At 47.0% G+C, this 22516-nt stretch overlaps 1 protein-coding gene across 1 annotated transcript in view; it reads left to right on the forward strand.

The window, feature by feature from the left end:
• PRDM2 (PR/SET domain 2) overlaps positions 1–22516 on the forward strand; it is a 73202-nt gene that overhangs the window by 24165 nt on the left and 26521 nt on the right. Inside the window, 3 exon segments of the mRNA XM_054691643.1 lie at positions 326–429; positions 10231–10383; positions 15244–15370. Coding sequence (XP_054547618.1) covers positions 326–429; positions 10231–10383; positions 15244–15370 — 384 coding nt within the window.

The following is a 22516-nucleotide window of genomic DNA, read 5'->3' on the forward strand; positions in this document are numbered from 1 at the left end:
CATCCTGATATTTTTTTCTCTTTGTTTATTGTGTTATTCTTCAAGAATTTTTGTGGCTTCATCTGGCTAGTTTTACATGTCAACATTTAAAACATACAAATAGATAACATTGTTTCCTGGAAAGTACAGAAGAATGTAAACAAGAAAAATAAAATTTTGAAGATTTGATTTAACTTAATTTCACTTGAGCTCAGTTGACTTAGCATTGTCTTGCTTTTAGGCAGTCTGGCCTTTTAACTCTCTTGTGGAGTTGAATTGCTTTTAATGTTGTCAGTCTTTAAAATAGCCAGTATACATCATAAAAGTATTGGTTTTTATTTTCTAGGTGTCTGGGCCACTAAACCAATTTTAAAAGGCAAAAAGTTTGGGCCATTTGTTGGTGATAAGAAAAAGCGATCTCAGGTGAAGAATAATGTGTACATGTGGGAGGTAAGAAAGAATTCCAGTATTGGTTTATCAGTTAGGTGTTTTCTTTAAAGATGTCATCCTATTTGACGTTTTAAAATTAAAACAGTCATCTTACAATGTTCTTTAAAATCAAGAATTTTATTATTAAAGAGAAAATGTGTTTCCTTGGATGCAGACTGCAGTTTACATTTGTGTTTTGAAACTGCTTGGCTTCCTCAACAAGTGTCACGTCCACTTTTCGTGTCGCCGTATTTAGTGTGTTTTGCATTGCAGCCAGGATTTGATTTCCTGTGTGAGGCCTGCCACTTACGGGTCTGGGTGGACAACGCAGAAGGCACTCCAAGTAGACTGCAGATAAAACCCTGTTAGGGTCTTCTCTGTGTTTCAGGAAGTAATCTCTGCTGCTGGAATATTCTGAGTTGGATGTACTGAGTGCCTGCATGTGTGTGTGGTTCCTTGACCTTCTTGAAAGGTTTTTATGCTATTTGTTTTGTGTTCTCACAACACCCTGGCAGACAGAGCAGTGCGTTGGCTCGCTGCTTTCAGAAGTAACCTGTTCAAGAGCGTAGGGGATCTGCTCCTCCCGGTGGGGCCCACGTGTCAGAGGGGTGTCAATCCAGCAGGGAGCCCAGGCCTCTCTCCCGACAGGGTTCTCATGGGCTCGTCATGGTTCAGATCCCGCTGGGAGCTGGAGACTGGGCAGGACACCACTTATGCCCGGGCCCTGAAACCTTCCGTTTAAAAGTGGGGAGAATAAAAAACAGCCTCATCACCAGAGCAGTGAAGCTCAAATGTGCTGCTGTTTCCTGCGGAGCCGTGTTTATGTTGAGCCCAGCTGAGGTCGGTGCGGTGCCTGGCAAAGCTTGTTGCTGTGGGGTGCGGGGCGGTGAGGAAGAGCGTTCCCCTTGGTTGGCCTACATTGAATCACATCTGTTTTTCACACACAAAGACACGAAAGCCAAAAAGTAAAATATGCCTCGTAAGCACCGGGACACTTTCCATCAAGAGTGCCGCGGCGTGTGAAGGTTCCAAGTATGTTGCTGTTTTTCTCAGTCCTATAAACAGTGTTTCTTAACTTGAAAATTCCGGGTCCTAGTCACTTTGATTTTCTTTCTTACAATAAACCTGGTGACACTTAACCCAAGGGGCCTTAGGAAAGGTGGACTTGCCACAAGAATAATTACACTCTATGCTGTTCCACCACTTTTGAGGTAAAAGAGTGCTGTATTGGTAGGGAAACTGCCCAGCCAAAAAATGATAGTAATTAACTCGAGATAATGCCTGCGTGATTAAAAATGTCTTGACCACAAAATTATGCTCCAAAATAAACTGCGTTTTTAATTTTAGGTGTTTCCCAAGGGAAACTAGCAAATATGCTCTCCCAAGATAGCCCCAGTCCTAGTGAGGGTAATGTCAGAGAACCAGGAAGTGCCTCCATGGACACCAAGTTTATGGCACTTCTTTCACCCAGCGCCGTCAGGCAGATGGGCACATTGTGTAAATCATTAATGGTGCCTTTTGTAAATGCAGCTTCATCTGCACTGCAGTTCCTGCACAGTGTGAATCCACAGCAGCTTGGTAAGCGGGAGCCGGGACGCGTCAGGGGTGCGGCTCCTGTAGTACGACCGACCTCCCTCTGCGAACTTCCGGCACTTGCACGCTGCCTGGGCTTGTGCGTCCCGAGGACAGCGCCAGTTCTCCTGAGTTTGGTTTAAAGATTGACTTCTCGTGAAGGCTGGCTTGTCCTTCCTGCAGTTAAAATCGGGATGTCATTCAGAGTTCCTAATATAAGGGATGCATCTTTTATTTGTGGGCATAAATGGTGAAATAGAGCAAGCATATGTTATAATGTACTTACGAAGGAAAAACTAGAAATCCAGATTAAATTTACTGTTTCCCTCTTAGTCTGTTCCAATCATGGTCTTAGCCTCAAAATACCTCTTATTAATGTAACACAAACTGCTTATCATTAAAATCTTGCCATTTGTTAAAGCCCCTGAAGACCAGCTTATCTTTTAGCAGCCCAGTCTTTGCCCCAGCTAGAATGCCATTTGGAAGCTAAGCTAAGACAAAGTGTTAAATTGCTTTTCGTGAGCCCTTGATTATCTAATACAGTCTTAAGTCCTCTAAGCTTTCACAGAAAACATGCTATTAAATCAGAAATAACAGGAGCGAGCCAGTAGAGTATCCTCGGGGTGAATGCACTAAACAGTCAGGTTCTCAGCAGAGGAGCGTGTGCTTTGATCAGTTTCTGGCGGGGTGGCTGCTGGAACTTGGACTCCGTGGTGTGCTTTCCTTGACTGCCCCGCTCATGCCCGCTGTCCACAGTATTCTAAAGCCACCTTTGCTAAAAACCTCTCAGCGTTACTTCTAAGGTGCTCTGATGCTTCTCATGGACAGAACTTTTGAAATGTTTGCATAGGAATGGTTTTAATTAGTCTTTAAAAAAATAGACAATTGTTTAGAGCAGTTTTAGGTTCACAGCAAGACTGAACAGAAAGGGCAGCGCAGTCGGCAGGCCCCCTGCCCCTTGACACCCGCAGCTTCCCCTTCTGTCAGCATCTGTCAGTCGCTGAACCGGCATCGACATCATTGTCACTTGAAGTCTATAGTTCATGTTGGGGTCACTACTGGTGTTGCCTGTTCTAGTAAGTCTTTTTTTAATTATAAAAGTAAGAAATGCTGATTACAAAATAATATAAATGAGATGGTAAATTACTTACAAGAAAGTGAAAATCATATGTGAACATCTAACGCTGCTTCTCTGCCTCTCTTTTTCTTGGGCCTCGTACACACACAATCCCCAGATACAAACTTTGTGTGCAGTTTTGTGACCTGCTGTTTTCTTTGGGCTTGTGGACATACCTGTGTCAAATACTTACCTACATCATTCTTAAGCTCCCTAGAACGCTATGGTATTCTTCCCCATTTATTCAACTAGATAGACATTTAAATACTTCTAATCTTTTCGTGATTATACAGTTCTTCAGAGGACAAAGCTCACTGTATATACATATTTGCTGACTTGTCTGATTATCTTCTTAAGATAAACTCCTAGAAGTATATAATTGTTAAGTCAGAAAGTTATGTACATTTTAATCTTTGGTGTAGAGAGTTAAGCAATCTTCCTAACAGCTTAACTTGTACTTAGATTGGGAATGTGGTCTGATGCCAAGAGAATTCTCTTTGGAGTTTATTTATTCACTCACTGCACTGCAATTGGTGAGCCTTTCCCACGGGCTCAGCACCGCCCCCGACTCTGGAGCACTGAACTTGGCGTCGGGACGTTCGTGTACTGTGTGGACCCCTGGAAATTCCTCACAGGGATTTCTGGGATTCTAGAAATGCCCTGAATCCTCCCCTTGACAGTGCAAGTGCTGGGTGGCCCGCCTGGTGTTCTAAGCTCAAAGTACCGAGAGGGGGTAGACTTGCTAGGCAGCAGTGCTGATCAAATTCTTTATCACTTGGAGGACAGAACTTCTGTTGAGTGTTTTCATTGAAATATTTTTCTAACAAGACGAGGTTATCCTTTTTTCTGCCTTCTTACTTTTAAATGAGAGTAACAAGCCTTATAGATTTGACTGACAATAAATGAGATGATGTATGTGAAATCATTTGATATAGATAACTGGCTCGGAAATATTGGTTGAACCTGAACATCAAAGAAAAGTGAATGATCAGGTCGAGGGCAAAACCCTTTTTTTTGGTAGCTGAGCAGTTTTTAAAAGATTAGCAATCTTCATTTTTGCTTAGGGTTTTTTTTTTTCCTCCTCTAATGTTAGCGAAATACGGTCTATATTTTGAAACAAAATTTAGAATGTTATATGGGGGAGAACCTGGAATTGATTTTTGAAAACTCTGAGTTACTAATTACTGTGGGGGTCAATACGGTGCAATGAGGGCCCTCCTGTCACCCCTTTACTTCTTTGTTCTACTTAACAAGTGGAAATATAATTAGATATTGTCTGTCTTCCAGGAACAGACAGGGAAAGTGGGGAATGCTGTATAGATCATAATTCTAGCTTGGAAATTTAACAAACTGGATTCCCAGAGAAAAACATGAAAGGAGCCTCAGACGATATGACAAAGTAGCAGGGCCACTGCAGTGGAGCGTGGGCCCCATCTTTAGTGTGTTAGAACCCCAAGTTACATTCAGATGGAGAGACCAGGCAATGAAAATGGCTTTATTACTATAGACTCTCACTTTGGGGCCTGGTTTGAGTGATTCAAGGCCTATTTCAGCGCAGGAGCTGACACAGTGTCTTCATTTACCTGTGCTAATTCCCCAAAGGGGTGTCTGGGGTCACCCAGCGAGTGCGCGTGGAGAGGGTGGGCAGACAGTTGACTCCGTCACTGCTACATTTGCATTATTTGAGTGTTTTTAAAATTTACACATCTGAATTAATGCATATCTAGTATAATAAATAACTGATAAGCAAATATGTTAAAACTTTCACCCCCAGAGCCTGGGGTGTGCCATGTTGAACAGTTTGGCTTGTTCTTTGCAAGCCGTTATGTGTCATGTCGATGTAAAATTGTGTTTTTAAATTGGAATGTGTTCTTGACTTTTGAATTTAGATTACTTTCTGATGATTCATAATGACTGCATTCAATTGAATGAAAATTGGGTGGTACGAAGACTGCTTGCTGTTTGACGAAAAGTTAATCCCGGTCTGTTCAGTGTAGGGGTAGAAGGATAACCTCGGGAAGGCCAGGGACTGGAGGGGGCGTGTGGAAAGAGGGAAAGCGGGGTAAACTGGGAACCCTCTTACCAGAACAGAAGTCAGCATGCCCTCGCCTCCCCCGCCATTCCCTGTCTGCGTATCTTTTATTCCAATGGAGGAGTCAATGTGGGGCCGGGTTTGACGCTTGGCTCTGACTTTTAGTGACTTCAGTATTCTCGTGAAGTTACCAACCTTCCCCCACGGGTCCTCACTTATCAGCAGGGCTTACTAATATTTCATAGGGTTCTTGTATCAATAAATTAAAATAACACCTAAAGCATCTAGCCCAGTGCTTGGGGTAGAGGGGCTTCTCTCCCTTCTCTCCAAATAGGGAATTTCTGTTTGAAAGTTAACTTGTAAAATTGTTTCCGGGTAGTACATAGGAGGTGCCCTTGCATTGTTAAAGGGGACCGTTTTATAGATTGGATCCAGAAAGAATACTGATTGCATGGAAATATTTCCCGTTGGGGTCCAGTCAGCAGAATATTTCTTGGTCATTAAAAAGATTTGGAACTAGATATGTGTCATTTGCTGAGTTTGAGCTAGGGTGGGAGTTTTCCTGCCTTTGCTTTGTCTTTTGACTGAATGAAGGGGCACTAGTTGGCTCTCCAGCGTCTGTACATTCCCCTGGCCTAATGGTGTTACAGCGCTCTTGTGGTCTAGTAATTTGTAGTGCAAAATTTTGTCTCCTTTTGAAGATTAGTTTCTGTGTGTCAGTCACCGAGGTTCATTCTGACTAGAAACCAGGGTTTGACCAGCTGAGATAGGAACTGTATGGAACCACATTTTCATCCCAGTGCCTAATTAGAAGGTTAAACTCTCCAAAATGAAAGGCCTGCATACCTCAGAAAAAGAAGTATGTGGGTGGTGGTGATGATGATGGGGGTGAGAGAGGAAGAAGGGAGTGTTCAGCTTAGCATTCAGCAGACCTGGGCTACCGTCTTTCAGACTGAGGTTTTCATTCAAAAGACTTGTTCTCCCCTCCCACATCCCTTCTTTTTTTTTTTTTTTTAAAGATTTATTTATTTATTGATTGATTGATTGATTTATACATACATACATACAAGCACTGGGTACAGTCAGAAGCGCGGGAGGGTGAGAGAATTCACCAGAGCCAGAGCGGGGAGCAGAGCAGGCAGAAGGACCGAAGTACACTGCTGAGGGGAGCAGCGGGCGGCAGGAGAGGTCTGCGTGCCATGTGGGACCCTCCTCCGGTGGCCGGGGAGCAGCCGGGGATCGAACGGGTGCTGCAGAGGCTACGGGCAGCTTCGCAACCCAGCACTCAACCGCTGCACCACTGGGGAGGCCCCCACATCCCTTCTTTACTTAGAGATTTGTGGAGATTAGTAGAGTGGAAAAGCGGTAGAAAATTCAGATAAGTGGAAGAAAGAAAATAAAAACTATGGATGATCCTGCTTTTCCAAGAAAACCATTACTATCATTTTTATGTATTTTTCTGTGTGTATTCAGATTTTTCTGTGTGTATTCAGATTTTTCTGTGTGTATTCATATTTAAGACAAAGTAGTGTCATGTAGTTAATACTCTCTCTCAATGGCTTTATTCAATCATCAGTGTATTGTGACTGTTTCTTATACTGACATACATTTCGACAGCTTCTGGTTATCTTTGTTTTCTGGTAATAGAAATAATGTGTGTTTTGTCAGAAAAAAATCTTAGGGAGTTTGGAAATAGCTAACAGAAAATAGAAGTTTCCACATAAGCCAATGAATCATTGCTCAGTAATCCTTTTTAATGTCTGTTAGTATTCTGCTGTATGCTTGGATTAAAATCCTGAGCTAATCGTAATAGTTTGTGTTGCGCAACCAAAGACAAAGTCTGCACTAACCATGGTGTTGTGAGTATCTTTGCACACAGCTCCCGTGCTGGTGCCCAGTTATGACAGTGAAGCCAGGACAGTGCATTAACATCGTAGGTTCTGTTAAATTCCATCCTCCAAATGATCATGCAATCAGAAAGTTGATTCTGTGATCAGCATTGTTTGGGGAATGTCGTTCTGCTTTTTCCTTAAAAACAGACATTTTTACTGGCTTGAATTTTTTTTGATTTGAAGTTATTTTTGATAATAAGGTAAGTTTAACTTTTCCACAGGCTTAGGGCATGTGTATAATCCTTTGTGAGTTACTTGTTTGCACATTTTTAAAAAAGGAAATGTCCTCTAAAACCAAGTGTTTTCTCATTGCACATCATTAGTATGACCTAGCAGATGCTTTAGTCCCCCTTTTTTTTAAAGATTTATTTTATTTATATAAGAACTGGGGTACAGGCCAGAGGCGCAGGAAGGTGAGAGAATTCACCAGAGACAGGGTGGGGAGCAGAACAGGCAGACGGACCGAAAATACTGTTGAGGGGAGCAGTGGGCCAGACAGGAGAGGTCTGCCGTGCCATGTGGGTTGCTCCCAGGCAGGCCGGGAATCGAACCAGCACTGCAGAGGCTGCAGAGAGCCTCACACCGCTGCGCTCAACAAAATGAGCTTATGTATAATGAGAGAGTTCTCACCAGTGGAGGACCTTGCTAGCTGGAAGGTCAGTGCTGACCTGGGAACTGGGAGATTCCTGCTTCACCACTCTTGTCCTTCTGAGGAGGGTGCTGGGCCCTCAGTGCCGCTCTCCAGCTGCTTTCTGGTAGGGATTTTCTGGCACCATCTCAATTTGGTCTCCAAAGTCCTCTTGATACCTGCAGTTGTCCCTGCACTGGTGGGGAGTGAGTGGGACTGCTGTCCACTGCACTGAATCAAAGACAGGACTTCTTGGTTGTTCCCTAAGTTGGTGAAAAACAATCAGTGTGGACTGACAATGTTACAACACCATCTCTTCTTTTTCTTATTTTATCATGCTGGCAGTGCCCACAAATTATCAATCCACATACGACATTTTAAAGTAAAGCAGCTTATATATGTTGGTGCATATAGTTTAAATTTTGCATTGTGATGCTGTCTTGTCTTACTATACCACTTGAAAACGTTTTAAGGGGGAGGGTGTGTGTGTCTGTGTGTCTGTGCATGTGAGCTGAGGTTGAGTGTGACAGTAAGATTGAAAAGGAGTTATGCACCTGGATGATCTCTCCGGAGGGGTGCAGATAGGTGTTCCAGCTAAACAACCAATTTTTGAATAAACTCACTAGGGTTTCTTAGAGGATTGTGACAATGTCCTTCCTGGCACTGCAGATGATTAACTAAAGGAATTGTGAAGCACCTTGTAGCACGGTAGCTGTCACATGGGAGGTGCTGGCTAAGAGATGGCGTTCACACATTCATATCTGAGGACATCTTTCCGTCATTTCAAGTTATTTGTTGAGAGACTGCTTTGTGCCAGGCACGGGCCAGGTGCTGGTGGCACTGCAGAGTCTGAAAAGGCTAAAATATCTTTTCCTCATGGAAAAGACGGAGCTACTAATACTCTGGTGAGGGGAGGTCATCACAAGCTAAATCAGGGGTGTTGTTGCAAGGCACTTGGTTGTTGTTGAAAGAAGAAGGATTTGTGGTGTCAACTGGGACGGTCAGGGGCAGGAGGCCTGCGTCTAGGCCCATCTTGACACAAACTGAGTAGGTGATTTAACTCTTGAGTTTCAGTTTCCATGTTTAAAAGAGAGGTGAGAGTGAATCTGTTGCAGAGCGTCAAGTGAAATAATCTGGGAAGTGATCCCCAGCTCTGAGCTGGAAGAGAGTTGTCGGTGCCCAGGCAGGTGCCCTGCCTGCTGGCTGTCACAGGCTGCAAGGCCCTGGTCTGCCCAGGCGGTGCAGAGCTGTGTTCTGGAAGGAAAGCTGCAGTGAGGCAGAGCAAGGGAGGGGGTTGGGGGGAGGTGTGGCTGAGTGTGTGAAGGGGAGAAATAGAAGCATCCAGATTCTTTGCTGTGTTGTTTCTTCGGCAGACCTGTCACCAATTGATTCTGCATTCCTGTTTCAGCATCTAATCAAGTGTTTTACAGTCTAGTTTTGGGGAAATAAAACGTGTGTGTGTGTATGTGTGTGTGTATGGTTGCATGTATTTACAGAGATAAAGTTCAAAATCATCACTAAATAGATTTTCTTTAAAATGATGAGGAATAGGGCCTGGCCTCCCCGGTGGCACAGCGGTTGAGCGCTGGGTTGCGAAGCTGCCCGTGGCCTCTGAAGTGCTGGTTCGATCCCCGGCTGCTCCCCAGTCACCAGAGGAGGGTCCCACATGGCGCGCAGACCTCTCCTGCTGCCCGCTGCTCCCTCAGCAGTGTGCTTTGGTCCTTCTGCCTGCTCTGCTCCCCGCTCTGGCTCTGGTGAATTCTCTCACCCTCCTGCGCTTCTGACTGTACCCAGTGCTTGTATAAATAAATAAATAAATCTTTAAAAAAAAAAAAAGATGAGGAATAAGTGTCTGGGAGGAGGGAGTGTCTGAGAGTGGGTGGTCAGGGGAAGCTTCTGGCAGGAGATTTGCTGTGACTCCTGAAGAGGGAGGGGTCAGGTTTTGTTTTTTTCCTTTTTGGAGAATTAAAGAGACACTGGCACTTCCCAGCTGTGTTCCATGGCACCTTGGTCCTGACGCTTGCCCTGGCAGATGTTTTGAGGGTCAGCAGAGTTTGCAGAATCATCGTATCCTCTGTCACCCATGTGGAGGCTCATGTAGGGCCTTTCAAGGCATTGGTGTTCCTGTCAACTTTAAAGTAAAGGGACCTGCTGGACTGTGTGGCTCGGCAGCACTGGCCCTGCACTTGACCTGCATAACAAGCCAGAAAGCTCAGCAGGCTTGGTGCTGCGGGGACACTGCTGCCACCTGTCTCCCGCTGACTTACCCTTCAGAGAATAGAGTTGTCATTTCTCTCTGTCACCATATTTACAGAGCATTTTGAGAGCATTAAGAATCATAACTGTATGTCTTCAAGGTTAGGAGAAAGAAGTTCTCCAGCAAGCCCAAATAGGACAGTAGCTAATGAGGATCACACACTTCTGGATCTCAGTTGTTTCATTTTGTATTTTTCTTTTCTCTGTCACTTATTTTGTTTCATTGAAATGCTTTATTTGTAAGGAAAAAGAATGGCTTAAAGTTGGAAATGGAGGCATTTTAAAGACTCCCATTTTAACAGAGCTGTTTCCTCCCTCCTCGAAGGTCTACTACCCAAACTTGGGATGGATGTGCATTGATGCCACCGACCCCGACAAGGGGAACTGGCTGCGCTATGTGAACTGGGCTTGCTCCGGCGAAGAGCAGAACTTATTTCCGCTGGAAATCAACCGGGCCATTTACTATAAAACTTTAAAGGTAAGAACTGAAAGGTTAGAACTCACCTGCTGTTGTGTGGGGTACTCTGCACCGCTGCCATGCTAAGTGGCGACTGACAGTAACGCCTTTGCAGACCTTGAGAGGGTGCTACTTGAGAGCTTTGTCAATGCCTTGAAAGGCCGTTTTTTTTGGTTTTTTTTGTGGGACCCTCGCCAGCAGATGGGGAGCGAACCGGCACTGCAGAGGCTGCGGGCAGCCTTGCAGCCCAGCGCTCAACCGCTGCGCCACCAGGGGAGGCCCAGAAAGGCCGTGTTTTAAATACATGCTGCCACCCTCGTGTGTAAGGCGTGGGAGCGGGAGGGTGGTGGCAAGTAGTCACGTACTGCACTTCACAGCTGCTGAGGAGTTAAGTGTGCAGCCCCCACCACCACCCCTGAGAGACAGTGCGTGGGCAACTAACTGCCTGACGGGCAGGAAGCTCCCAGCAGCCTCGGCGGTTGTGTTAACCGAAGACACAATCTTAGTCTCGGTGTATGTAGCTTCAGATTAGCATTTCTGGTCCCTAAATTTGATTCAGAATGGAAATGAAACAAAATATGTTTCTCCCTTCTGTAGGATTTGTGTTTGGAGACATCTCAACATCATTGTTGAGATGAACAGGAGAGGAAAGTCACTCTTTAGAGTTGGCAGGGAGGTCAGCGGGCACGCTGGGGAGTTGCATTAGGAAGTGAGGAGAGCGGCTGCCGCCCCAGTTTTCCTGTTCTCTTGGCGGCAAATCTGCACGCATTATGCATGGCAGTGTTCCTGCAGGCAAGTCTTGAGGCTCTAAAGGAGATGGTTGTCCCTCTTGGGAGTAGATATATTTGCTGCTTAGATTGCTTCATGCAAATTTCTCTTTATTCAAGTCCATTAAAGATACAGATGGGGGGCAGTGAAGGATCTTCGTGTAGTTGCAAACGCCATGAGCACGCCTTCGCAACAGCGGTCAGCTCTGCGGGGCTGGGCCTGGCGCGTGGGGGAGCACGACCCCCTCTGAGATCCCAGAAGAGAGAGTTTGACTTCCCTTCGCTGTTTTCCTGGCATCTGAAGCCTCTTGGCCTGCCCTTGATCTCAGCTGTACCCACGTCCTTGCTCCCAGTCTTGGAGGAAATTTCATTCGCCTGCCACCTTCTTGCCTGTTTTCTTTCTGTTGGATTGCAGTGGCATGATTGACTGGTAGGGACTGCTATACACAGGAGCGCGAAATTGGATTCAAAATTGGATTCAGGAATTCATTGTTTTTCAAATTGATTTAAAGTGAGTACATATGGTTGATTCAGTGAGGTGTGGAATCCTGGCGGAGGTAAAATAGTAGCAAGAGGATGAAGGTGAGACTCTGGATAGAGGAAATGAGGTTTCCATGGGGGAGCAAGTCCAGAGGGGCATCAGGACACGTTGCAGGTCCTTCATCAGACTTGAGGTTCGGCCGTGTTCCTCTCTGGCAGCAGGTCCTGGGAACATGGAGCAGCAAGAGAGAACAGGGCTTGGGAGCGTGACCATTGAGGCCAGACTGCCTGGGTTAATCCTGGCTGGCCCTGCAGCCCTCAGCCAACTCACCTTTCTGTGCCTCAGCTACCTGGTTTGCTACGTACAGATAATTACATTCTGACTTAGTGGCCACGGGGAAGAGCATGTGCTTTAGCTGTCGCTGCACCCGTTAATCTGAGAGTTGGGGCTGAGGTCTGAACTGTGACTTTTTAAAGATGGTGCTGGGAAGTGGATTATAGGTAAACAAGTGGTTGGTGTTTGTGTCATTCTGAGTATTTCTCTAACTCTGACCTAGTATTTCTTAGTGACCTTGTTCTCATAATTGGACTGGTAAAAATCTAAAGTTTATATTTACTGCTATTAAGAGAAGAGAGTATGCTTGGTTATCTAAGTCTGTCAAAACCTAAAGGAAAACTTAGAAGATGTCTTTCCATTGCTTTTTATTTTTGCTTTTAGTGCTTTTAAAATATTAAGACATTTATATAAAAAGTAAGGTGTTTGTACTTTAGCTTTAATCTTTAAAATGTGAGTTTATATTTCCTCCGTGTGTGTGTTCTGAAGTTTGACTTATAAAATCTTAAACGTACTAAGCAGTGCAGAAGCAAAAAACAGTAGAGCACAGAAGCAGACAGATTTAAAAAATACTTTATTGCCTCTTCATAAAGGTCTATTATATATGTAGCTGACTTCATGAATTTGGAAAGTACACAACTCTCTAATAATTTTAGTCACTAGCAATTGTGATGGTTGTTCAGTAGCTAAACAAGTCAGGCTCTTCATCTAGCTGTTCCCCAGCTCGTTAATCATTAAGGAATTTCATATTAGATTGGAGGAAAAACAGATTCTGGCATATTTTTATAATTTTTGTTTTACAATGCCAAGAGTACCCTCCTATGAAGAGTTGGGTGCTGGCGCTGTCAGCTCTGAGGGGGAGGCAATGAGTGGACATGGGCATGGTTGCCTTGAATCTGGAGGGTCCAGCCTGTCCTGCAGGTGTTGCCAGCACTGTTTTGGCTGTGATGCGTGGGTTGGCACTAGATCAGGAATAAAATCTTCTTCACTCCTTTTCTACTTTAGTTTTATTTAAGATTTTATATACTTCAGCACACCCTGAACATTTCAGATTTTATATATCAACACATTATAAATAGGAGACATAAAAATTAGAGAAATAAACTATGTTTGGAACTAGTATTTGGCTTTTTAAAAAGCCTATTCTTTCAATAGAAACACTGATTTATCAGAATGCCAACAAATGTCTGTAATCATTTTAACTCACGAACAGCTTATAGTTGATTTAAGATTTTCGGTTTAGATATCATTGATTTGAGAAGGGGAATTATACTTTGGTCAGAGTTAAGAAAACTGCATCTTTTAGCCATCCTTGGGATAGGGGAGCAAAGGAAACAGTGGCTTTTTTTTTCTTTTTTTTTTTTTAATTTAAATTTTATTTTTATATTCCCCATACAATTACAACCCCCTTATTTTGACCGCAAGCCCTCCTTTCCCCGCCCCCACCCCCCTCCCTCCATAGAGTATCTCTGGTTCATAGTTGTTTGTTGATTTTGATTATTTTCTTTCTTATAGTTATTCGGCTTGTTTTATTTTAAAAGAATTTAGAATATTTTGAGGCCTCCCTGGTGGCACAGGGGTTAAGTCTCAGCGCTATCAAGCTATCACCAGCCACTGCAGCACAAGTTTGATCCCCAGCCAGGGAGCTGACCCACCTGGCGGCAGCAGACCTCTCCTGTCTTGCCTGCTGCTCCCCTCAGCAGTGTATTTCAGTAGATCCGCCTGCCCTGTGCTCCCCACTCTGTTTCTGGTGAGTCCTCTCACTGCCTCCCCTCCCTCCCACCTCTGGACTACACAACCCAGTTCTTTTATGCATGAATAAATTTTTAAAAATAAAGAATTTAGAATATTATGAAATTTGGACTCTTTATACAAGAGTTCTGTAGAGATGGAAACATAATACTTTTGAGGGCTAAACTGCTATGTTTCTAAATGGATTTCTTAGCTGGGACCCTCTACCCCAGAAAACACCAGAGGAGGGCATCCTGCTCTGTGAGCTTGGCTGTGGCGGGATCCAGGAGCGGACCTGGTTGTTAGGCAGCCCACACACCTCACTCCTGTTTTTGTTCCAGTCAAAAACTTTGCGTTCACTGCCTTAGTTTGAATGGTACCTCGGTGTTTGTCTTCTATAACCTTTTAGTCTGGAGAAGAACCGATCAGTGGTTTGTAGAACATCCCAGTTGGGGCTTCGCTTGTGCTCCATCACGATGAAATCATGTTTTATATTTTGGACAGAAATCTCCAGAAGTGAAGCTTTGTTCTTTTCCGCGCAAGCAGGTGATGTCAGTCTCTCTCTGTGTTTTTTCCCTTTGTAATTTATGTTTTGTGCAGAGATGTTTTGAGACTCTGCACAGATGTTTTGACATAGTCTCTCACTCCTCAGGCCTTCACCTACTTGTTTGCCTCCATCCATGATTCATGCCATCATCAATTATTGCCCTGTTGATTGCCTCCCGGTGACTTTCTAATTTCCTGATTTCTTTCTCATGGGCTAGACCTCTTTCAGGAGGCGCTTTCCTCCTTACTTGTTTGCTTGGTGGTGGTCCATTCACTCCCACATTCGTGTCTATCAGTGTGGACGCGTGGATTTTTATTCACTGGGTTTTAGTGACTTTAGTAGAACCCGCTGGGAATGTCACTGGTTTTGATAGTCCAGGAACAGGAGCAGGAGAACCCCATGGCCTTTTCCTCCACCTCTGTCCCGTGAGGCTCCGCTCCAGGACCCTGTTCCGGGCGGTCGGCGGCCTGGCGCTGCTCCGCGGCTGCTGCGGACGGGGCTTGGCGGCAGCAGGCAGCACCCCCAGGCCGTCCTTCCTGGCCTTTGCAACCCTGAAGGTGATCCAGGCACCTGACGTCCCCGTGGCAGGGCGGGTGGGGGCGAGGGCCTGGGGGGGCGGCCGTGGTCGCGGGGGGCGGTGGCCGTGGTCGCGGGGGGCGCCGGGGGTCGCGGTCCTTCCCGCGTGCCCGCCGCGCCCCCGGCCGCGGGCGGCGGGCGTGGGCTCTCGGCGCGCCCCTTCCCGGGCCTGCCGCCCCTCACTCCGCTTTACTTTTGATGAAACCCCCTCAGCCTGTCCCCGGCTGAGACCTCCCGGCAAGATGGACCCGAGTCCCGCTGTCCCCGGCGCGGGCCGCGGGCGGGCGGGCGGGCGGGCGGGCGGGCGGGCGGGCGCGGGCGTGCGGTCCTCCCGCCGGCAGGGGCCCCGCGCGCGCCGCCCGCGAGCCCGTCCTGCCGCCGCGCCGCCCCGCCCGCCAACAAGCGCCGCTCTGATTGGCCCGGCGCCTGTCTCTTCTCTCCCGCAGCCAATCGCGCCGGGCGAGGAGCTCCTGGTCTGGTACAATGGGGAAGACAACCCCGAGATAGCCGCGGCGATCGAGGAAGAGCGAGCCAGCGCCCGCGGCAAGCGCGGCTCCCCGAGGGCCCGCAAAGGTAGGCGCCCCGCGGCCCCGCCGCCTCGCCGGGGCCGGGCCGGGCCGGGCGGCGCCCGCGGCGCGTGACCTTTTCCGGACTCGGCGGCCGCGCCCGCCCCGCCGCTGCTGAATCACGGCGGCGCCGGCGCCTCCGCGGCCCAACGCCGGCGCCGGGGCCCGCGCTGTCCGGCTGCGGCGCCGCGGGCGGACGGGGCCGGCCCGCAGCCCCCGCCCGCCCCGCCCCGCCCCGCCCCGGCCCGGCCGCCCCCCCGCCCCGCCCCGCCCCCCCGGCCCGCCCGGCCCGGCCCGCCCGGTTGCGACACCCGCGGGCGGAGGCCCCGCGCGGCACCGGCCGGGTCGGCCCCGGCGCGGCGAAGTTGGAGACGCGCCGCGCTGCCGCGTCCGCGCCGCCGGGCGTAAGTTTGGGGTGTTTTCACACAAAAGGTGAAGCCCGGCCGCGCCGCGGGAGGGGGGCCTTCCGCGGGGCGGGCGGGAGCCCCAGCCGGCGGCTCCGCGCCGAGGCAGCGGGGGAAGCCCGACCCCGCGGAGCCCGGCCGGGGAGGGACCTGCCCGCGCGCCGCCTCCCCCGGCCGCGCGAGCCCCCGAGCTCGGGCTGTTGTCAGAGCATCGCGAAGTGCGCTGTGGAGTCACGCTAGAAGGAAGATCTAACATGAACTTGATTTTGGAAAACTGTGAAAATAGTACTTATAATTAAGAAGTCTGTTCTTTTCCCAGTAGGTGTTCTTTGTATTTTGTGGCCTGATACAAATACGACTAACTCCAGGGGTCACACTCTATGGGCCGTTTACTAAATCCACATTGTTTTCGACCTGATTTTGGCCCAACTGTAGGTGGTTAATGCTTTGAGACTGAGTCATTTGATCAGGCTCTAGAAAGAATAGTTCTTTAGAAGTATTGGGATTTTGTGGATAATGCGCATTTGCCAGTTCTTCACATAGTTCAACTTGTTCCTTTATTAAGTACTCATTTTGTTTATAACTGATGGCACCGACCTTCCCAGGTAAGTTGTGATTTGCAGGGGCTAAAGGAGAGAGGGGAAGTCTTTCCTCTGCCACTCAGCCCAACTAACTCGTCTGTTTAAGTATATGTTCGTAGCCTAATAGCAAGTTTAAGACTTTTTCTCAGTTCAGCATGCTTTGGTGTGCGTATTTAGAAAATTTCGGTACAGTCTGCTTTTTGATTTTTGTTTATTTTTTTTCTGTTAAGTTAGTTGGGTATGGAGGAAGAAACTTAACCTTATGTTTTATTGGTGATATATGAACTTACACGTTTTCATTTTTATACTTGCCTAGGTTGCTGGGTTTTATTTTGAGTGAAGTAGTTCATATTTTTCATTATCCTGTTATTTTTCTAACTACTCTGAGCAGCACATAACCCGCTGAATCATAGGCTTCAATTAAAATACTTGCATGAAACTCACTCTTGGAACTTACATTCAGTTTTGATCAGCTTATTGGTAAAGAGTCCTGTTTGCTCTTGTTTTATTTTATTTTTTTAAAGATTTATTTATGCATACAAGAACTGGGGTACAGGCCAGAGGTGTGGGGGGTGAGAAAATTCACCAGAGACAGAGTGGGGAGCAGAACAGAAGGATCCACTGAAATGCCCTGCTGAGGGGAGCGGCTGGTGAGTCAGGAGAGGTCTGCTGTGCCATGTGGGTTGCTCTCTGGCAGGTCAGGAATCGAACTAGTGTTGCAGAGGCTGCGGATTGCTTCATAGTGTGGTGCTTAACCCCTTGCGCCACCAGGGAGGCCCGCCTGTTTGCTCTTTATGACCTAAAGTTTGGAGTGTTTATATAATGAGCCAAACCTTTTTGGCTTTTAAAAGAAACACTCCAAAAGCTAATTTATAGCTTGCGAAGATCTGAAATAGAGACCTTTTTATATTAGGTCTATTTAGGTCTTTTTAGGTTCTATTTAGGTCTTATGTGTGACTTCAGTTATTTAAATATCTTTCTAGGCAGTGATGTCAGAGTAAATGGACGTAAATTTCACTCAGCCGCAGTGTTCATTTAGCATTTTTGAAAGCCAGATGTCGGAAGACATGCAGCTGACCCGTAAGTTGACAGTGGACCTAACTTCCCTTCAGTTAGGAGGGCAGGCAGAGGAAACAAAGGGTGGAATTCTTCATCATTCTGGGCCCTGTTGCCTTAGCGTGACAGCTGCTCTGCTTACAGTTGTGCATTGCAGGTGGCACCCTTCAGAATTCATCAGCTCACCAGTGGACCAGGAGGTGTGTTCTGGGCAGTGAAGCGCTCCGATTCCTTTACTACACTGTGGCCTCATCTCTCTCTCATTCATTTTTTCATTCATTTAAGTGTGTTTGTTAAGCCCCTGCTACATGCCACCCACCCTGCCAGGTTGTCCAGCACGATGATGAGCAAGACCTGGTAGTGACTTCTCCTGGCGCCTATAGTTGTGGGAGACGAACGTTAAATCTGTAAGTGACCGATGTGCTCCCAGATGCTTGGCATGAAATAGGCCTGTTGTTGGCCAACAAAGACACACACAGACCTGTAAAGAGGAAAAGAACGCAGCGCTTGGAGAACACAGTTCATATTGTCTCTGCCCAGGGAGCATGCAGTTTTGCCAGGGGCCAAAGTTGTACGTACATTAGACCTTTCCAGCTAAAATTCTGGATTCTCTGCTTTGTGATTCAGCTTAACTTCCTACATGTCTGAGCAGCCCCTGTAATGAGATTGGACATGAGCAGTTTGTCCTTGGCTGGGACAGAGTAAACTTTTCAGGTAGAGGGAAAGGGAACGTTTCTAGTGTTGGGTGTGTCAGGTTATTTTTAATTTGAACCACAGGAAGATTATCATCTATGACATAAAATAAAAAAAAAATCCCACTTAGCAATATTTACTGTCTTCTCCCTCTCTGTCCTGTGTTAGTTACTGCAAGGAAGGAGAGATTGAAAGTTTTTTTATCTTAAAGGAACAGCAGTGCCTTCCACAAATGGGCTTAGTGGACGACTTGAAAAATGTAGGGCCCAGGGGTTTTTACCAGGTGTGTGACTGGGTAGACCTTGTCGCTTTTTGAGGTCCAGTTTCCCTGGCTTTAAAAGTGGGTTTAATAGTACGACCCTGCTGGTGCTGCCCCCTCACAGGTGCCCTCAGGAGCACGGCAGAGCATAGGAAGCAGCGTTATTTATAGAAGCAGGTAGTTTTACAGCTGGACAGTAAAGAAGAAAGAAAGTTAACAGCAAAACCTGTGATGAAACACTCTGAAGAGCGTGTTCCTCAAGGAATTAAGCTGCACATCCTCCTTCATAAAGAGCATGGAGAGTCCGCCGGGTAGCAGCTAGCACATGGTATTTATCCAGGCGGCCTTTATTCAGTACAGAACTGGTAAAATGTAATCAACTTAAAGAAATCTTTTGTCTGTTTTTTACAATCAAAATTGTTCAAATAAAAGGCCTTGGTAACTGAACAACACGCAGGTATTTTGAGGTTGTACATGTTTGAAATTCTTCTCCAAAGGTGATGAATAACTGACGCCTGTAGAAACTTAAGTCAATTGAGGCAGGTAAGAGATCCACAGAGGCAGGTTTTTTTTTAAAAAGTGCTAAACTAATGGCAGTGCCAGGAGACTGTTGACCTTGAGGGAAGGAAAAGGGAACGGGGTGGGGGGGGGTGCTGGCATGGCAGGGAGTCTGTTTAGAAAGGGTGCAGGATGGGCACTTTTCAGAATGCAGGAGAAACAGGGAGGACATGCGGAGTGTGCAGGAGGCACTGGGACTGTGAGCAGGTCAGAGACGTGGGAGCGGGTGACTGGTCCCCCTCCCATTACTTAAAAGCGTTTGCTCTTCTAGTTGCAGCAGAAAACAAAATGACAGAGGTTCCTGCCCTTGGGAATTAGCGTGTGGGGGCCACAGCCAGCAGGGAACGGATAAGTCCTGTAGTGTTGGCAGCGTGTGAGGGCGGATGAGGCACAGGGTGACCGAAGCTGGGGAGCCAAGAGATGGCTTTTCGGAGGCTGTGACTTCAACGCCACAGAACTACCCCGTGACAAGCCTTAGGGGTGAGCGCTCCAGGAAGAGGGACCAAGCCAGTAGCCAGTTGGGAAATTCATTGCTGGGATGGTGCATAGTGGGGGCCACCTTGAAACTTCTGCAGATGGACTTAGTGGCTGTGTTTCTGTCAGGCTTTGGAAGCTAGTGGCCAGTTGGTAGGGAAGATTGAAGAGAAGAGTAAAACTTTAGAGCTTAGGGTCCAGGAAAGGGTCCATGTTATTGCAGCTCAGTGCATTCAGCTTCGCTGGGGCCTTTATGGGTGTGATGCCTGGACAGGCACAGGGGAGGGAGCCGGGTCAGTAGAAGCCCTTCGGGTGAGGCAGTGATGCTGCTTCACGATGGGGAGGAAAGAGAGAGCAGTGTGTAGGGTGGAGAAAATCTCCATCACAGGGCACTGCTGGACAGCAGGTAGAAAACAAGCTACTAGAGGCTCTGCCTGGCAGAGGAGGGGGGTGCTGCAGCCAGAAGAGAGAGAGTAGTGAGCGCCAGCAGAGCCGGCACTCCACCCTCTCCAGGAAAGAAGAGTGACCTAGTGAGGTGCCAGAACTTGAACCCAGGCCTGTTCCTCTACCTAATAGACTGGGCTGCTGTGTGTCCACTTCCATAGGCCGGCGGCAGAGGCAGCCCTTGTTCCATTTAAAATTATGTATGATCAGAGCATAAAAGCAGAGGACACGGTGGAGTTGTTGGGGGATTGATGTCCTGACAGAGGCCTGCCCATGGTGCCTGAGACTGATGGCCGATGGGCCCTGAGGTTCTGGGTGCCCGGTGGGCAGATCAGGTCCTGTGCCCACTTACTGACAGACACTGAGGTGTGGTTGTTTGCAAGGCTGGAGCAGGATGTAGGGTGCTTGGGGTGGAGACGTACCTCTGGGAATGTGGCCCCAGCTTTAAACGCCATGGGCTTACTAGCTTGTCACCTGGGGAACCCGGGGAAGTGTCCTCACCCCTCATGTAGCTCTGGCTCCCCTCGAGCCAGTGCTGCCTTTGCTGAGGGCGGGCGCTGTCCCTGGTGGTAGTGGCCTATCGGGCTGTTGCAGCTCCTGTTGCCCTGGTCTGTTTTGAAAAGTTCAGACAGTTTAATATTTTTTAATAGCAAGAATCAGAATTTTTTTGATTCTTCTAGATTTTTTTTTTACTCTAATTTTTTGGAATCTTTTAGATTTTTTTTTTAAGATTTATTTATTTGTTTATACAAGCACTGGTACAGTCAGAAGCGCGGGAGGGTGAGAGAATTCACCAGAGCCAGAGTGGGGAGCAGAACAGGCAGAAGGACCGAAGTACACTGCTGAGGGGAGCAGCGGGCGGCAGGAGAGGTCTGCGCGCCATGTGGGACCCTCACCCGGTGGCCAGGGATCGAACCGGAGCTCAGAGGCTGCGAGAGGCTTCGCAGCCCAGCACTCAACTGCTGCGCCACCAGGGGAGGCCCTCTTTTAGAATTTTTTAAAATTCTGCTGATGCTACTGAGTTGCTCCAAATTTAGGTAAGTAATTTGGTCAATATTTTTGTTTCCATGCCTTTGATTTGTACTTATGTATAAGCTTGTTCAGAGGGAAATGATGTGGATAAACTAAACATTTTCAAAGCATTTTATAAATTTTTCAACTTCTCATGGTGAATTTGCAAGCATACTTTTGTAGGCCGTGATAAAAAAACCATTTGACATACCATAATTGAGTGTATGAGTACTGCTCAGTCTGCACATCGCTGGGTACTTCCCACCCCTCTGACCATACGTAAGTGTGCTCCCCTAATGCATTTCGAAATAGTTTATCTGATTTTTAAAAAATGCAGTTGTAACTCAAAAGCAGAAAAACAATTTATGTGCTTTCCATAGGTTGAATACGAGGCTTTCCCCCTAAAGTATGGATTAATTATTGTTTTTTAAACCAACAATATTTTTTTAGGCAGTTAAACATTCTGGTTTACTTACGGGGGGTTGTTACGTGTGTGTGCTATGCTCGTAGGAGAATTAAGAGGAGAGCATAATTTTTTTACTTGTCTCTAAAGAACTGAGGACTCGGATAAATGCCCCTGAAACGAGACTCTGGGGGGTAAGAGTTGAGGAGTTTCTTTTAGGTCCAGATTGTGTGGAGAACTGAGCTGTGCCCTTTCCGACGACCTCATGTGCTGGGTTGGCATCCGGCTGATCTGCTCCTGCTGTGCGTGCTGCAAGGACAACTCTCCAATTTGCCTTTGTTAGGGGTCAGGAGGAGGTGGGGGGAATAAAATCTGAATATATTAATGTCAATAATTTGGTTGACATAGTTGAGGGAAGTTAATTTGTTTGATTTAGGGGAAGCTGAATGATAGAGAAGCAAGAGTTACTGGAAAACAAGACTGTTTCTCAAAATGAAAAAGATAGATACTTGGAAGAAACAGTTTTTGTTTTTACCACTCAGCGCCAGACATGTCAAGAGTTCTCGGTTGAATTCATTCATTGTGTGTGTTCTGGGTGACTTGATCTCGCGGTTGGCCTCTGGTCTGTGCCTCCTAGCACACGCGGTGTGTCCACGTCGGATGCTGACGGTGGTGGCTCCACACTAGATCCCTGCTGTGTCTCCTCCCAGGTGTCTGCAGAGTCAGACTTCTGGGTTAATCATTGTCATCCCCCTTTGCAGACGAGGAAGGGGTGCTCCATGGGGAAACAAGGTTTGCCCAAGTTTACCCACCTGCACATCACTCGACTCCACCTTGCCTAAATCTGGTTTTTATTCATGTTTCCAAAGTAGGACAGTATTTTATTGTTTGTGTTAATTAGCCAAGGTGAGTTCTCATTATTCACCTTAGAATTGCCACCCACATAGAGGCACACGCTTTGATCCTGAAGGACGAGAGCAGTGTGATGAGGCCAGGTACTCAGTGCTGGGAAACTGAGTCACGCTCAAGCTGCAGCTTCCCTTGGTCTTGCTTTGGGGGTTATGGATGGAAGAGATTTATTGTATTCCTCTGAGCATCCCAAATACACTTTCTAAAAACACATTTTTATCCCTTGCAAACTGTTGTTTTCTTAATGACATGTTTGTCGGTTTGGACTTTTCAAGACTTTCATCTCTTAGTTTTATGTTATTGTTGAAATCAGTCAAGAAACCACGAGCTCGAAGTGAGACATCGCTTTGACCTGCCTCCT

This window comes from Talpa occidentalis, unplaced genomic scaffold, assembly GCF_014898055.3.
Source record: "Talpa occidentalis isolate TD23 unplaced genomic scaffold, MPIMG_talOcc4v2.1 talOcc4.9, whole genome shotgun sequence".
NCBI classification, from domain to species: domain Eukaryota; kingdom Metazoa; phylum Chordata; class Mammalia; order Eulipotyphla; family Talpidae; genus Talpa; species Talpa occidentalis.